Source organism: Meles meles, chromosome 4 (genome assembly GCF_922984935.1).
Source record: "Meles meles chromosome 4, mMelMel3.1 paternal haplotype, whole genome shotgun sequence".
NCBI lineage: Eukaryota > Metazoa > Chordata > Mammalia > Carnivora > Mustelidae > Meles > Meles meles.
Genome location: NC_060069.1, coordinates 70,440,669 through 70,457,036, shown reverse-complemented (window position 1 = coordinate 70,457,036; position 16,368 = coordinate 70,440,669). Strand labels below are relative to the sequence as shown.

The window sequence follows — 16,368 nt, the reverse complement described above, 5'->3', positions numbered from 1 at the left end:
TAAGGAACTCAGTCTGTGAACTGAAGGGCATTTGCCCCTGTGCTCTCCAGACAAGGCTGATCAAGGACAGGACCCTTGCTTAGCTAATAGCTAGGTCCATACCCAGGGCTGGAAACCAGCTTGAGTAATAGTCCAATTAGATCACTGTTTTAGTTGCCAAATACTGAGCAAGCTTTTTAATTATAATTGTTCAAAAAAATGAACATGTTATGGCAGAAATTTACTGGACCTGAATTATATCTTGGTAATATATTACGTACTTTCAAAAAATATTTACTTATTCAGAGCTGAGGAGAGATACAACATGGGCATTAAAATCTACTGATGATGAAAATAGCTTGTGTTATGCCACTGTTGTCAACTTCTTTCTTTTCACTTTCAGCTAAAAAAGATAATGCAGCCGGATGGTTTTGAAATCTTTCCATTTTTTCCCTGTTTTTATTACCACACTCTTTTTTACAACTAAATGGAGTGTAGGCAACTGAAAGGTGGAAAATAAATGTTCTAGTTCACCTAAAAACTGGCTATTTTTAGCATAGTAGTTTTAGGATAATGACAAGAATACTGCAAGACTTATTACAACTTTTAATAATGCCTAATTATCAGTGGAGAGTCATTTAAACTAAGCTAAGTCCTGCTCATAATATAGTCCAATGAAACCTACAGCAATAGAAACTCATTCAACCATTTAATAAAAGTATAATCTACAGCCAATTTCTAATTATCCGTAATTACTGGAGTCATGAATAGCCAGGTGAGAAGCAGTACTTCCATGTGTTAGACACTTAATACAGATTATAGCTTTTAATCTTCACAAAAACCTGAGGAAGTTAGCATTAGTCCCATTAATTAAGAAAGTGGAAGATTGAGGAGGTTGATTTCCAAGCTTAAGTTCAAAACAGGAGACAACGTTGGGATTGAAATTTAGGTCCATTCCAACTCAAAGTTAATGTGCTAACCCACATTGCCTTCTAATCAAAATATAATTTGAAATCATAATCTCAATCAATATATATAGTGTTAATTATGTGCTTCATTCAAATTTTGTGAGACTTAATATTTATTTTAGATGTGGTTCATTTCCCCTTTTCCTTGACCCTCATCTAAAATTTTTTAAAGAATACATCTAAAGATGAAAGAATAAGCAGCAAAATTGAATAGACAATTAAGTAATCATAAAATGAATGTTTTAGCATTTGTAAACAGTTCCTACCATCAGTTTACTGACATATGGAAACACTGGTTTAAATTTAGGGGTTTCACACAGGTAACAGGTGCAGAAAATGAAGAAAACATTCAGAATTTCCATTTTAAGATGGAGCCACTCCTGACCTGTAGGCCTTGTTGTGGATTGGTGTTGCCCATTCTTTTCTGCTTATACCCAAGACTCTTATTTATTGATAAAAAGTCTTAGATGGATCTCCCTTAGGGTCCCTGTCAATCCCTGTTTTGATTCAGTGGGCTTGAGTCATCCTTGGAACGTTCAGGTTTGAGCCAACCCAACCAAATCTAAGGTCTGCTAATGAGGATAAAAATGTAACACAATCCCTGACAGTGGTGGACCCAGACTATTATATCAGTACATGGTAGTTTTGGGTCACTTTCTGACCAATTACCTAGAGTGTGTTTGTGTATACGTTTCTGGGTTTGTGTCTTGTGTGTGTCTGTGTATGAAAAACTCTGTTAGCCTCAAGGGCTGAACTAAAAATGCTTTCTGTCCCATAGGAGCATATCTGGACACTGTTTAATGTAAACTTGATTCCAATTTGTATCAGTGTCCGATAGGTTAAAGTAAGCAAACATTTTGCAATCACTACTGCAGCTGGTCATGACATTTATATTCTCATATTCAGCTTCACTTACCCTGCGATCACTTTCTCTCACCCATATGCCGTTCACATTCAGTTGTTTAGAGATCCAAAGCTGGCCAAACCTGGGATTCATTTCTAGCCCAGTAAGATCATACTTCATGGCCTATGGAAGATGTTCTCTCTTTTCTAAAGTCTCTGTGGCACTGTTGCTTCACATCTCTTGCTGCTCGTTGTGTCTCTGACACTTTGTTCTGTGCTCTCCCTCATGCTTGCCTCCATTACACCTGTTTTCTGACTCTTTTTTTTTCTTTTTTTTTAAAGTGTGAAATGTTTCTTCTTTTCTATATGGGTCATATTCCCTCCCAGAGTAATGAGCTGTGTGTATTATCATAGGATTCCCAATGTTTATGCTACCTCCCTATAGCAAGATTTTTTTTAAAAAGATTTTATTTATTTGACAGACAGAGAGGACAAGTAGGCAGAGAGGCAAGCAGAGAGAGAGGAGGAAACAGGCTCACTGCTGAGCAGAGACCCCGATGTGGGGCTCGATCCCAGGACCCTGGGATCATGACCTGAACTGAAGGCAGAGGCTTTAACCCACTGAGCCACCCAGGCACCCCTGTTTTCTGACTCTTGAAATGTTGGCTTTGCCATGTGTTAGCTATGTAAGCACGGGCAAGGTATTTCCCTGTCTGTACCTCATCCATAATGTGTATATAGAAGTTGATCTCTATCAAATTTATTTGGGGGATTAAATGATATATGGTAAAGAGGTGCAACATCTAGGACAGTGTCAGCACCATAACGGATGCTCAATATGTGTTAAAACTAAGTGAGAATAATAACAAAAATAATAAGAGATACTACTGAGTACTAAAAATATTATAAACAGTACTTCATGGAACCCTCACAATAACTCCATGAAACCCATATTATCATTGTCCCATTTAACAATTTTTAAAAATCTTAGTTATTTAAAGTTATACAGCTTGGTTTTCAATATTATGCTCTATTTTCCAGGATCTTGTCTTAACAGTTGTTAAAGATACTGTGAGATGCCACATTGGTCAATATTTTTAAAAAATGATGACTCTCCATTGGAGAAGTGTCTGTTCATATCTTCTGCCCATTTTTGATATGATTATCTGTTTTGTGTGGGTTGAGTTTGAGAAGTTCTTTATAGATCCTGGATATCAACCTTTTGTCTGTACTGTCATTTGCAAACATCTTCTCCCATTCCGTGGGTTGCCTCTTTGTTTTGTTGACTGTTTCCTTTGCTGTGCAGAAGCTTTTGATCTTGATGAAGTCCCAAAAGTTCATTTTCGCTTTTGTTTTCTTTGCCTTTGGAGACATATCTTGAAAGAAGTTACTATGGCTGATATCGAAGAGGTTACTGCCTATGTTCCCCTCTAGGATTCTGATGGATTCCTGTCTCATGTTGAGGTCTTTTATCCATTTTGAGTTTATCTTTGTGTATGGTGTAAGAGAATGGTTGAGTTTCATTCTTCTACATATCGCTGTCCAGTTTTCCCAGCACTATTTATTGAAGAGACTGTCTTTTTTCCACTATATATTGTTTCCTGCTTTGTCGAAGATTATTTGACCATAGAGTTGAGGGTCCATATCTGTGCTTTCTACTCTGTTCCACTGGTCTATTTGTCTGTTTTTATGCCAATACCATGCCGTGTTGGTGATCACAGCTTTGTAGTAAAGCTTGAAATCAGGTAACGTGATGCCACCAGTTTTATTTTTGTTTTTCAACATTTCCTTAGCAATTCGGGGTCTCTTCTTATTCCATATAAATTTTAGGATTATTTGCTCCAGCTCTTTGAAAAATACCAGTGGAATTTTGATCGGAATGGCATTAAAAGTATAGATTGCTCTAGGCAGTATAGACATTTTAACAGTGTTTATTCTTCTGATCCAAGAGCCAAGATATGAACAGACACTTCTCCAATGAAGACATACAAATGGCTATCAGACACATGAAAAAATGTTCATCCATCACTAGCCATTAGGGAGATTCAAATTAAAACCACATTGAGATACCACCTTACACCAGTTAGAATGGCCAAAATTAGCAATACAGGAAACAACGTGTGTTGGAGAGGATGTGGAGAAAGGGGAACCCTCTTACACTGTTGGTGGGAATGCAAGTTGGTGCAGCCACTTTGGAGAACAGTGTGGAGATTCCTCAAGAAATTAAAAATAGAGCTTCCCTATGACCCTGCAATTGTACTACTGGGTATTTACCCCAAAGATACAGATGTAGTGAAAAGAAGGGCCATCTGTACCCCAATGTTTATAGCAGCAATGGCCACGGTTGCCAAACTGTGGAAAGAACCAAGATGCCCTTCAACGGACACATGGATAAGGAAGATGTGGTCCATATACACAATGGAGTATTATGCCTCCATCAGAAAGGATGAATACCCAACTTTTGTAGCAACATGGATGGGACTGGAAGAAATTATGCTGAGTGAAATAAGTCAAGCAGAGAGAGTCAAGTATCATATGGTCTCACTTATTTGTGGAGCATAACAAATAACATGGAGGACATGGGGAGATGGAGTGGAGAAGGGAGTTGAGGGAAATTGGAAGGGGAGATGAACCATGAGAGACTATGGACTCTGAAAAACAACCTGAGGGTTTTGAAGGGGTGGGGGGTAGGAGGTTGGGGGAACCAGGTGGTGGGAATTAGGGAGGGCATGTATTGCATGGAGCACTGGGAGTGGTGCAAAAACAATGAAAGAAATTTTTTAAAAAAATGATGACTCTCTGAAACTCGGCCCGATGGCAGACAAGTAGGAAACCCTCTTTCAACTGGACCCCTGAAGTGAGCTAAATATCTACCAGAACACTCTGAACACCCATGAAATCAGCCTGAGATGTAGGATTATACTTCTGGATCTCTACAGGAACAGAGGATCATCAGCGGAGAAGTAAAGCAGAGGGGGCAGTAGAAGGGGGAGGGACCCACCGGAAGTGACCCATTGGAAAGTAATACCCAATATGAAAGTGCCCTGTGGTTGGGGACCAGCATTAACTTGGAGTCTGGTTGAAGGCACTCAAAAAGAGCAAAACAGCCTAAGGGGTAACTGGTGGAATCAGCTGGTCAAGGGCACGGGCCTAAGCCCACAGACCCAGGACAGCTACTACCAGTGACCACCTGTGCCAGAGAGACTGTGGGGGAGGGTCCATCATCCCTGGGCCCACAGCTTTTGGCTACTTGCACCACCACATACTCCCACCCATGTGTGAGAGAGTCTAGTGTCGGCACTGACCCACACTCTCTAGGTCCACACCCTTCTGTGATCTGCACACCCTGCATGACCGCGGGCTGTGAGTGCACTCCCCCTGCACCTGAGAAAGCTTGGTGTGGGTGTCAGCAGGTGCTCTTTAGGATCCTGGCCTTCTGCTTTCTTATGCACTAACAATGAAAATATAGAAAGGGAAATGAGAGAATCGATTCCACTTACCATAGCACCAAGAACCATAAGATAACTGGGAATAAATCTAACCAAAGAGATAAAGGATCTGTACTTGAGGAACTACAGAACACCCATGAAAGAAACTGAAGAAGATAAAAAAGATGGAAAAGAATTCCATGCTCATGGATCAGAAGAATAAGCATTGTTAAACTGTCTATACTGCCTAGAGCCATCTATACTTTCAATGCCATCCCAATCCAAATTCCACCTGCATTTTTCAAAGAGCTAGAACAAACAATCCTAAAATTTGTACAGAACCAGAAGAGATCCTGAATTGCCAAGGAAATATTGAAAAAGAAAAACAAAACTGGAGGCATCATGTTGCCTTATTTTAAGCTTTACTAGAAAGCTGTGATCACCAAATCAGCATGATACTGGCACAAAAACAGACACATAGACCAGTGGAACAGAGTAGAGAACCCAGATATGGACCTCAACACTATAGACAAATAATCTTCGACAAAGCAGGAAAAAATATACAGTGGAAAAAAGACAGTCTCTTCAATAAACGGTGCTGGGAAAATTGGACAGCTATGTATAGAAGAATGAAACTCGACCATTCTCTTACACAATACACAGAGATAAACTCAAAGTGGGTGAAAAACCTCAACGTGAGGCAGTAATCTATCAAAATCCTAGAGGAGAACATAGGCAGTAACCTCTTTGACATTGGCCACAACAACTTCTTTCAAGACACGTCTCCAGAGGCAAAGAAAACAAGGAAAAATGAACTTTTGGGACAGCATCAAGATCAAAAGTTTCTGCACAACAAAGGAAACAGTCAACAAAACAAGGAGGCAACCCACAGAATGTGAGAAGATATTCACAAGTGACACTACAGACAAAGGGCTGATATCCAAGATCTATAAAGAACTCCTCAAACTCAACACACACAAAACAGATGATCACGGCAGAAGACACGAACAGACACTTCTCCGAAGATGACATACACATGGCTAACAGACACATGAGAAAATGTTCATCATCATTAGCCATCAGGGAGATTCAAATCAAAACCACATTAAGATACCAACTTACACCAGTTAGAATGGCCAAAATCAACAAGACAGTAAACAAGTGTTAGAGATGATGTGGAGAAAGGGGAACCCTCTTACACTGTTGGTGGGAATGCAAGTTGGTGCAGCCACTTTGGAAAACAGTGTGGAGATTCCTTAAGAAATTAAGAATAGAGCTTCCCTATGACCCTGCCATTGCACTACTGGGTATTTATCCCAAAGATACAGATGTAGTGAAAAGAAGAGCCATCTGTACCCCAGTGTTCATTGCAGCAATAGCCACAGATACCAAATTGTGGAAAGAGCCAAGATGCCCTTCAATAGACGAATGGATAAAGAAGATATGGTCCATATATACAATGGAGTGCCTCCATCAGAAAGGATGAATACCCAAATTTTATATCAACATGGACAGGACTGGAGGAGATTATGCTGAGTGAAATAAGTAAAGCAGAGAAAGTCAGTTATCATATGGTCTCACTTATTTGTGGAGCTAAGGAATAATACGGAGGACATTGGGAGGAGAAGAGAAGGGAGTTTGGGGAAATCGGAGGGGAAGACGAACCATAAGAGACTGTGGACTCTGAAAAACAAACTGAGGGTTTTGGAGGGGAGGGAGTTGGGGGGTTGGGTGAGCCTGGTGGTGGGTATTCAGGAAGGCACAGTACTGCATGGAGCACTGGGTGTGGTGCATAAACAATGAATATGGAACACTTAAAAAATAAATACAAATTTTTTAAAAAAGAAAAGTAAAGAAAAGAAATAAACACAAGGTGCAAGGAGAAGTTTTCCCAGCAGGGAAAAGGGAAGATGTTATCTTTTTTTCCTTCTTTTAAGATTTTTTTATTTATTCATTTGAGAGAGGGGGAGATTGCACAAGAGTGACCACACAAGCAGCGGGGAGGGGAAGGGTCAGAGGGAGAGGGAGAAGCAGAATTCCTGCTGCCTAACTTGGAGCTTGATCCCAGGACCCCAGGATAATGACCTAAGCCAAAGGCAGATACTTAACTGACTGAGCCACCCAGGCCCCAGATATTGTGTTATCTTGAATGGAAACATCAGAAAAGCTTTCTAAAACCCAAACTTGGTTTTAAGGACTAAGAGAAGTTATCCAGAAACATGGGGAGTGGTGGGAAGTCGAGAAAGGATTCAGACATGTTATCCATCATGAAAAAAACCATTGTGACTACCAAATATATCTTTCTAAAATACTGTCTTAATCATCCCACTATCTTACTTGGAAATTTTCAACAACTCCTCTTTCCGTATGGGACTTAACCTTCGTGATTCTTTTAAAGCCCAGTTTAAGTCCTTCCTCTTCTGTAAAGACTTTGTTTACAACTCCAGCTTCTGAGGCTTCCTGTCCCCTCTCTTTTGTTTCATGAACTTCCTAGTGCATACTGATTATAACTTTCTTTAAATATTTACTGTCTACTGCTGGATATTGTTAGTAAATTTCTGTGCAAATCTTACACCACTCCATCTAAGTGGTGACCATCTTACTAGCAGGGAGCATGTCTATCCCTTTGCATCTGTTTCCATTCCCCCATAATGGGATCCCAATCAATCTGTGCTTTTGAACAGGAGATAAAATTTCTAGGAAGTAGCAAACCAATAAGAGCACAAAGCTGTAAGACAGTAGACATGAGAGCTAATTCTGTCTTTCAACACCTAGTTGAATGTTGATCATTCACTTTTTGACTGACTCAGTTTCCTTCCCTGTGAAATGCAAGATGTAACCAAGTCAGACTGCAGAACCACAACATTTAGTATTAAAATGTTTAATTAAGGTGCCTGACTTCTCTCTGTCAAATAAATAAAATATTTTAAAAAAAAGAAAAAAATGTTTAATTAAATGCTTTACAAAGTTAAAGTGCTATATAATTGAAAGTTGCTTTTTTGTTTATCTTATTTGCATGTATTAAATTATCACTTTTGCCCATACACATAATCATAAAACATGTTCTCAGAGGGTTTCTTAAATAAAGAAGATATGATATATAGATACTGTGTGTCAGACTCTTCAACCCCAAGAATTTTGAGTACATATTACGTTTAGACAAAGTAACATGATTATTTTAGCTGCTATCCAATGTGGGTAATGTCCAAATTAGATACCTGGTATGTTATAAATAATAAACACTAGAAAGCACTCTAGTATTTTTAGACTATATTCTATCTTATTGGCCTTGATTCTAAACTAGTTCTACATCAAAGGGAAAGAAGAAATGTTTCTAAACAGTAACCAAAATCCAAATAGTCACTCACATGTTCCTTCCTAGTGTTACTAATATAGAAGCATTTTTATGATTAATTTTTCTCTCTTTGGCAAAGACTAAATTTTGCTACCAGAGATTTTTATTTGTTTTATTAACATAATTTAGTATAGCGGATGTTACAAATTAAATTTTGCCCACCCACCCACATTTATATGTTAAATCCCTATCTCTCAGTACCTCATGATATGACCTTATTTGGAAATAGGGTCCTTGCAGATGTAATTAGTTAGCCCAAGGTCATAATGGAATAGAGGGGAGCCTTAATCCAATATGATTAGTGTCCTCATAAGAAAGGAGAATGCCATTTGAAGAGAGATGGCCACATGACAATAGAGGCAAAGACGGGAGTGGTGCATTTATAAGCAGAGGAACACCAAAGATCATAGATCACCACTAGAACTTGCGTAGAGGCAAGGTAGGATTCCACACAGTCTCAGAGAGAATGGCCCTGCTGACACCTTGAATTTGGACTTCTAACCTCCAGAATTATGTGAATGAATTTTTGTTATTTTAAGTCCTAGGAGACTAACACAGCTGATTAAACTGTTCGGTTTTACCAAAATCTTTAGTTACCATTTTAAAAAAATTTTTTTATTTTATTTTATTATGTTATGTTAGTCACCATACAGTACTTTATTAGTTTTTGGTGTAGTGTTCCATGATTCATTGTTTGCATATAATACCCAGTGCTCCATCCCCTCCTTAATACCCATCACCCAGCCCCTAACCACCCTCCCCTTTAAAGCCCTCAGTTTATTTCCTGGAGTCTATAGTCTCTCATAGTTTGTCTCCCTCTTTGATTCCTCCTCTTCATTTTCCCCTCCCTTCTCCTAACGTCCTCCATGTTATTTTTTATGTTCCACATATAAATGAAATGATATGATAATTGTTTAGTTATCATTTTGAAAGCCTAATGCATTCATCCAGATATGAGAGAACCACAGCATTGAGTAATAAAACTGAAAACTGTCCCTCCATTCTAAAGTATTTACTCAGCTTATATAGTTTTCCCTATCTGTACTGAACAGATTTCAAATGAGTGTTTTTGTGCTGTAAGGAAATTATTCATTTAGAGGAAAATGTACTTTAGAACTTTCAATCCATGATCTTCCTGCTCAGGGAAACTAAAATTGTGAACTTAACACATAAGCAAGTCATTCCTTTAATAAACTGGAAGGCTCATCCTCTTATGAAAAGTGAATACATCTTAAATGTAACATTGTGTTAATATGATTGAATAACTGATAACAAAATGTTTCAGTCTTGTGAATTTAAAAATCTCATTTTTATTTCTCTAGAGATGTTTCCAAGAAAATGGTTGATGTCCTGTCTTTCATTATGCTGCATGTATGGGAAGTTTCATCAGGATCCTCACAAGGAATGAATTAAAATGTGACTGGAAAGTTGAATTCTGATTTTTGAGGTATTTATCATTAGATAAAAGGAAACAACATAGAATTGTTTTCTTTGAAAATATTTATATAATTTAATTCAACAGTATTCATTTGGCACATACAATATGCCATGAAATGTCCTAGGGACCACGGAAGCCAAAATGAAGGAGATATAACACCCTGTTCCAGAGCTCACATCTTAAAAAGATAGATAAGAATGGGAGCAAGATATGGAAATGTAATGTAACAAGTGCCATAATGTAAATTTGTATAAAATGTTCTAGAAATAAAAATAAGGGATGTTTGATTCTAACTTAGCGTGTTGGGGGAAAATACACCAAAGAGTTCATTGTGAGAGATGTTGAAGGATGAATGAGAATTTACTGGTTAGACCCACAGACAAGGAAGGGCCTTCCAGAGAGAGGGGATAGGCATGAGAGTGACTGAGAAGCCAGAGGAGACTTTCTATTTTGGGATTGGCTGGGCAGTGATCTTAAAGATTTTTATTTAGTTAGTTAATTATTTTGAGAGAGAGAGAGAGAGAGTGCATGAATGGAGGGGAGGGGCAGAAGGAGAAGGAGAAGCAGACTCCCCATTGAGCAGGGAGCGCGACCTGGGACCCGGGACTCGATCACGGGACTCTGGGATCATGATCTGAGTCAAAGGCAGACACTTAACCAACTGAGCCACCAAGCACCCTGGGCAGTGATCTTAACAGAGAAAGAAAAATAGCCATTTCTTCTGAAAGAAAAATAGCTATCACTTTCTTAACACCTTCTATTTGCTAGATTTTTTGCTATGAATAGAAGTATGTAATGAGGTTCTGTAATTGAAACTGCTACCAAATTTTTAAAAAATATTTGGTGCCTGGAATTTGTTTGAGAAAAGGAAGTACAACTGCCAATTAATATTTCTGCCTTCATATCACTGAAGATTCAAATTTCGCCTTTAAAACAAGTGTTCATTTGTTTGGGAAAAGTAACACAATGAACTTCTCATTATGCAAATAGAACCAGTGGGATGGAAATAGTGAAATTTGAAATGATGAGGGTATAATCTATTCTAGATGATATGAAAAGTTTCCACTGAGGGTCAAAATCTGCTGCTTAAGATTCTTATCATGACTGGGAGTCTGGGCTTAAAGGGCATGAGAGAAAACCCATGTTACCTTCTTTCTATGCTGGGAAAAGCTGAAGGACTCTGGATGCTGGGTAGGAGGGAGATAGAAAAGATTTTGGGTGAGGGTGGTCTGGCACCAGGACAGCAATGCACAGAAGACTCCTGGTTATAAGAAATGGCTTAAACTCCAGAAACATTCCTCCCTGGCACACGGTTTTTAAATAACTTTCCACAGCTTTCAGTAAAATTTGGTCAAACATTGAAATTGTTCTTACTCCTATTAATTTGCCAAGGGCTACCTTAACATTACCACAAACCTGGTGGCTTAAATAACAGATTTATTGTCTCATAGTTGTAGAGGCTAGAGGTCTAAAATTAAGGTGTGGATAGCATTGGTTCCTTTTGAGGACTATGAGCTGTGTTCCAGGCCTCTCTCCTTGACGTATAGATGGACATCTTCTCCCTCTGTCTCTTCACTTATTCTTTCTGCCACATATATCTCTGTATCCAACTTTCTTCTGTTTATAAAGACTCTAGCGATGTTGGGTGAGGACCCACACTGATAACTTCACTTTAACTTGATTACCTCTATAAAGATTCTGTCTCCAGAAAAGTCACAATCTGGGGTAGTGGGGGTTAGGACTTCAACCCCCATATGAACTGAGAGGGACATAATTCAACCCATAACCATTGTTGCTGGAGGAATTAAAAGAGAAGCCTGCATCCATACTGTAAGAGAAGTTGTGTGAGAAGTGTGGCCACAGTTTGGAGAAGCTGATAATAAGACCAAACATTCTGGAAAAGCTGTCCAGACTTCAGTAGCCTGGATGGATTTGTGGGCTGTGCAGCATTCTCGCAGAGATTCCTAACATGCTAGAGAAGGGAATTCTGGCAAAAGCCCTTATTTCCTGTTGTCAGTTGAGTCTGGGACTTAGGCTTTATTATCTAGGCATTTGTTAACTGGGCTGAAGATGCTGGGGCTATCTTGGCTACAAGTATCACTATTCCAAGAGTGATAAACCACAACTCAGGATGGTCAAATGACTCTCCTAACCCCACTGCTAGTACATGGCATGAACAATTTCTAAACACAGTGTTTTTGACCCCCAAATCACGATCTTTCCAAAAGAGGAAGAGAGAGAAAGAAATTTGAAAATAAACAAGTTAATCCCCCAAGTTGTTATATCTTAGAAGATAAACTGCCACATCATTTTATCTCCAATAGCTCACATGTAGTAGGACACTTCCCCCCCAAAAAAAAATTCTCTTTGATAGACTGAATAATATCCAGGTAGAGATATACAGATGCTGGGGAATTAGAAGAGAGGTTGGGGGAGAGATTCAGATTTTAGAGACATGAAGAATAAGGGAATAAAAAGAGAGTAAGAATAAAGAATAAAAGAGAGTAAGAAGAAGAAAATTTTGATGAAATTCTAGTAAGCATTAGTTGGGAAGAGAAAGAAAAAAAACTCTAAGTCAGGGAGCAAGGAGATTTTACAGAAGAGAGAAAAATAAACAGAAGCGAGTAGTGCTCCAGGGGTTGAAGAATGCAAGGTTTTCAAGAAAAGGGGGATGGTCAATAGTATTAGGATCAACAACCTAGAGTTAGGGTGAGAAAAACATAGGATACCTCATTCTCCAGGATGACAAGGAAGTAGAAGGAGAGAAGATCTTCAAAGATGTATACAGATTTTGAGGTGAAGGGTAGAGAGGCAGGTTTGCTTAATGATATGTCTTCTTTAAGGAATGGGAAGTTGAGACACATGTTGAGAGTGAGAGAAATCAACATAAAGTGGCACCTGGGAATAGAAGTCAAGTTTTGGTGTGGTATGTGTGAGTATTAAAAAAGAAAGTTGAAGAAAAGTAAGGGGTCCCCAGTTCCAGCCTCAGTGAGGCCAGAAGGGGATGCTTTCTGGGTTTTTGCTTAAGAAAATTAATAGTTGGAGAGCAGGAGTGGTTTTATGAGTAGGCTGGGGATTGAGGATGATTAGGGAGAAATTAAAGCAGGATGAAGATCAAGTAGCAAAAAGCGTTAAAGATATATGTTGAGAATATGATTGAAATGAGTGACTGGATCCCAGCTAAGTGGAAAAAGAAGGAAAAGCCAAGAGGTTTAAATGACAAAAGGCCCAGAAGAGGGGTGTATAAGCCATACAGGCTTTGATAAGTTTGCAGGAAAAATTAGAAATGAAAAGGACAGAATATCATTCATTAAACATCTGCTTCTTTTAAAAAATTGAGGCAGACAGAGTGTGAATTGAGTTATGTGGGCACCACTTACTTTGAAGTTTCTCCTGTTGGCCAGAAGCATGATATTAAGAAATTAGTGTCAATGATTATTGTTTCCCAAGATAAGCCTTTGCAATTTCCATTTTATATTAACTATCTAAACCTGGCCATTGGATTTCCTATTTGTCATTCAATGACTATTAGAGCACTTGCTGTCAAAGTTGATTTAACATATCTTTTCATTGTCAAGATAACATATCTTTTAATTGTCTGGTAGCATAAGTATGGGCAGGGGGGGTTTTCCTGAAATGTAACAGGAGATAGGTATTTAAAATTCCAATAAGTAAAGAAAGTAGAGAAAGATAAGTTTATATAATAAAAAGAATAAAAATTCCTTTTCATCTCAACATTCTAGCTTGCAGACTTACACTTCTTCATCTATTTCAGAGTATATTGAGTCTTTATATTCAGTTCTCCTCATAGCAAAGCATTGCTGGCAATGTTCAGACTTGCCTTTGTATCCATGAAGTGGAGCTACACTTCCAAATGCATTTTTTCTTCCGATCAGTGGCCTTTTCAAGTATCTGTTATCTTTCAGCTAGCTATTCAAATACTCCATAAGTGAAAACATAAGAACCAAATAATAAAATGACATTACCAACCTAGGAAGGCTTACTTCCACTTCCTCTTCTTGCATCTCGGAGAACCATTTTAGGAGTTGATGAGCAGTCATTCGCTTTTCCATTTCTTCTATGTGCACGTCTTCTGCAGGAAGTACAATGATTAAACTAAACTCGTCACCTTTATAAGGTAATTCCAAAACCTGGTAGTTCATGGACGATTCAGAAAAATAACCTGAAATGGAGAAAGAAAATATTAAATAAATATCCTTGGCAATCCCCAAAATCATGCTTTGGAGGGTGATTTTCATATTACCATATTTTGTTCTCACAAGAGTCTTCATCATTGGGATTTTGACCACTGCACCATCTTTCTTAGTAAAATTCATCAACTGTGTGCTCTCTTTTGTGAATTTCTGCTTCCAATCACCCTTGAAATAAACAGCATTGACCAGTACAAGCCGAGTCAGAGGACCAAAGTCTTCCCCTGAAAACATGTCTTTAATTTTCCCTGTGATGCGGGTGGAGGAGGAAACAGGAAGAGATAAGCAATAGTGGTTCAGTGGGACTGCTTTATATAGCACTGAAACAAAAATTTCTTTTGCAGATCAGTTATAAACAGGTGCTTTCTCCTCTAACCTTGGCAATTCTGAGAGTAAAAAGCAGCACTATTAAACATTTCACTTAGAAACAGGTAAAAATATTCCTAGGAAACAGGAGATACAAGACTCTCTGAGGCAAATCTGGACAGACCTACTAATGAACTCTCTTCAGCAAGATTATTGGTGTGAATTGTTTTTCAGCCAGAAAGAACAAAAACTGAATGTCTCTGCCCGCATATTTGCTCAGAGTTTTCAAACTTTATTGCAAGTTTCTCCAGCAGGTCAATCAGAATTAGTAAGTTAATGGTACCCTCAAACCTTCTGCTCCCATGGCTGGTGCCAGTGACCGCCGGCGAAGGGACAAGAATGGAGTTGCTAACATGGTTTTCTTCTTTGAAACAACCAGCCAACATTAAAGCATGACTGAGTGCCATGGAGCTGTCTAGGGATGTTCATTATGTGTCCCATTAATGATACTTTCTTGTGAAAGCTGCTCAAAACACCAATCTCACATTCTCAACTATGCCTCCCTATATGAGGCTTCCTATAAAGAATATGGCGGCCATTTATGCCATCAAAATTTTTTGTAGCAGAATGGATGAACAAAGAAACAAACCACTGTTAAACAAAGACCTGATATATGTTTGTTATTTCACATACATTTTTCTCAAACCTTCTAATAATCCTGCAATGTTCTAATACTATCCTCATTTTAGGTGGAGCCTAGCTTAGAACTAGGTAGGATGTAAATTCAGATCTGAATGACTTTAAACTTGTGTTCTTTCTACTGTGTGACTCTATAGTCCCTGAGGAATTTTGGCTGGCTTGTATTGAAATTAAAGTTTAGATTATCATGTTTATGATAGGACTATCAACATTTCTTATTAAACATTAACCCATCCAACTAAGATGTGTTATTTACAGTAATATGTGGAAAAGAAGCCACTTGAGGTTGACAGATCTAATTTTTACCTGGCCAAAGATATTATTTCTGCAGCCATAGATTAAAAACTTATGCTTAAACAAAAATTATTATTAAAGGTTTTTCCATTAAAATTCTATGAATAGGTGTCTCTCAAAAAACCTGTACGCTTTTCAAAGCAGCTTACAGTCTGTCTCAGTTTTACCATTTGGTATTACTTTGAATAACAGGGAAGCAAAATGGGAGAGCCCTCTGAGCCATAGTTTAGTAGGAAAATATTCAACCATTCTTTACTCTAGGATATTAAAAACTGTGAATACAATGGCAAATAATGAGTTTATGAAAATGGGAAACTTTACCATCTGTTTTGCTTTCTACCCAGGTACTTATTGTCTCTGCAGAAGTCTTTGCATCCTGAAAATCCACCAGTTTTATGGCACTCTGAAAAAATTCCTTGTTGCTATGGAGATACTGTTCTTTCACAGTGAATCCTTCTTGAAGATAGAGGGCATTGGCAAGATTAAATGTAAATTCTTGCTTTTTCTCTGAGATGGCAGAGAAAAATGACTTCAGCACAGAAAATTCTTCCCCTAAAAAATAATTATAATGTATACTGACATATTGAACAACATAAAAACAACAGCTTTTCAGCTTTGCTTCTAAGCACTGATTCATATCACCATTTTTTGCACCCTTAGGTATAACTAATGGTCCTTTCTGAGTTAGTATAAATATTTTAAGCATTTATCTTCATAGAATATGCATTTTATAAAGAACTCAGTTCTTATACAGGAAGAAAGATTGTCATGTAAATTTGAAATTCACCAAAAACAAGAATGTGCATTTAAACAGACTGAAGGAAATTCCCTTTTTATAGTCAAATTT

General features: G+C 38.1%; 1 protein-coding gene across 1 annotated transcript in view; it reads right to left on the bottom strand.

Annotated features, from left to right (window-relative positions):
* SERPINI2 (serpin family I member 2) overlaps positions 1-16,368 on the bottom strand; it is a 36,259-nt gene that overhangs the window by 12,233 nt on the left and 7,658 nt on the right. The window contains exons 3-5 of the mRNA XM_046001306.1: positions 15,843-16,073; positions 14,276-14,470; positions 14,002-14,194 (exon numbers count right to left, since the gene is read on the bottom strand). Coding sequence (XP_045857262.1) covers positions 14,002-14,194; positions 14,276-14,470; positions 15,843-16,073 — 619 coding nt within the window. The remainder of the gene's footprint in view (positions 1-14,001; positions 14,195-14,275; positions 14,471-15,842; positions 16,074-16,368) is intronic.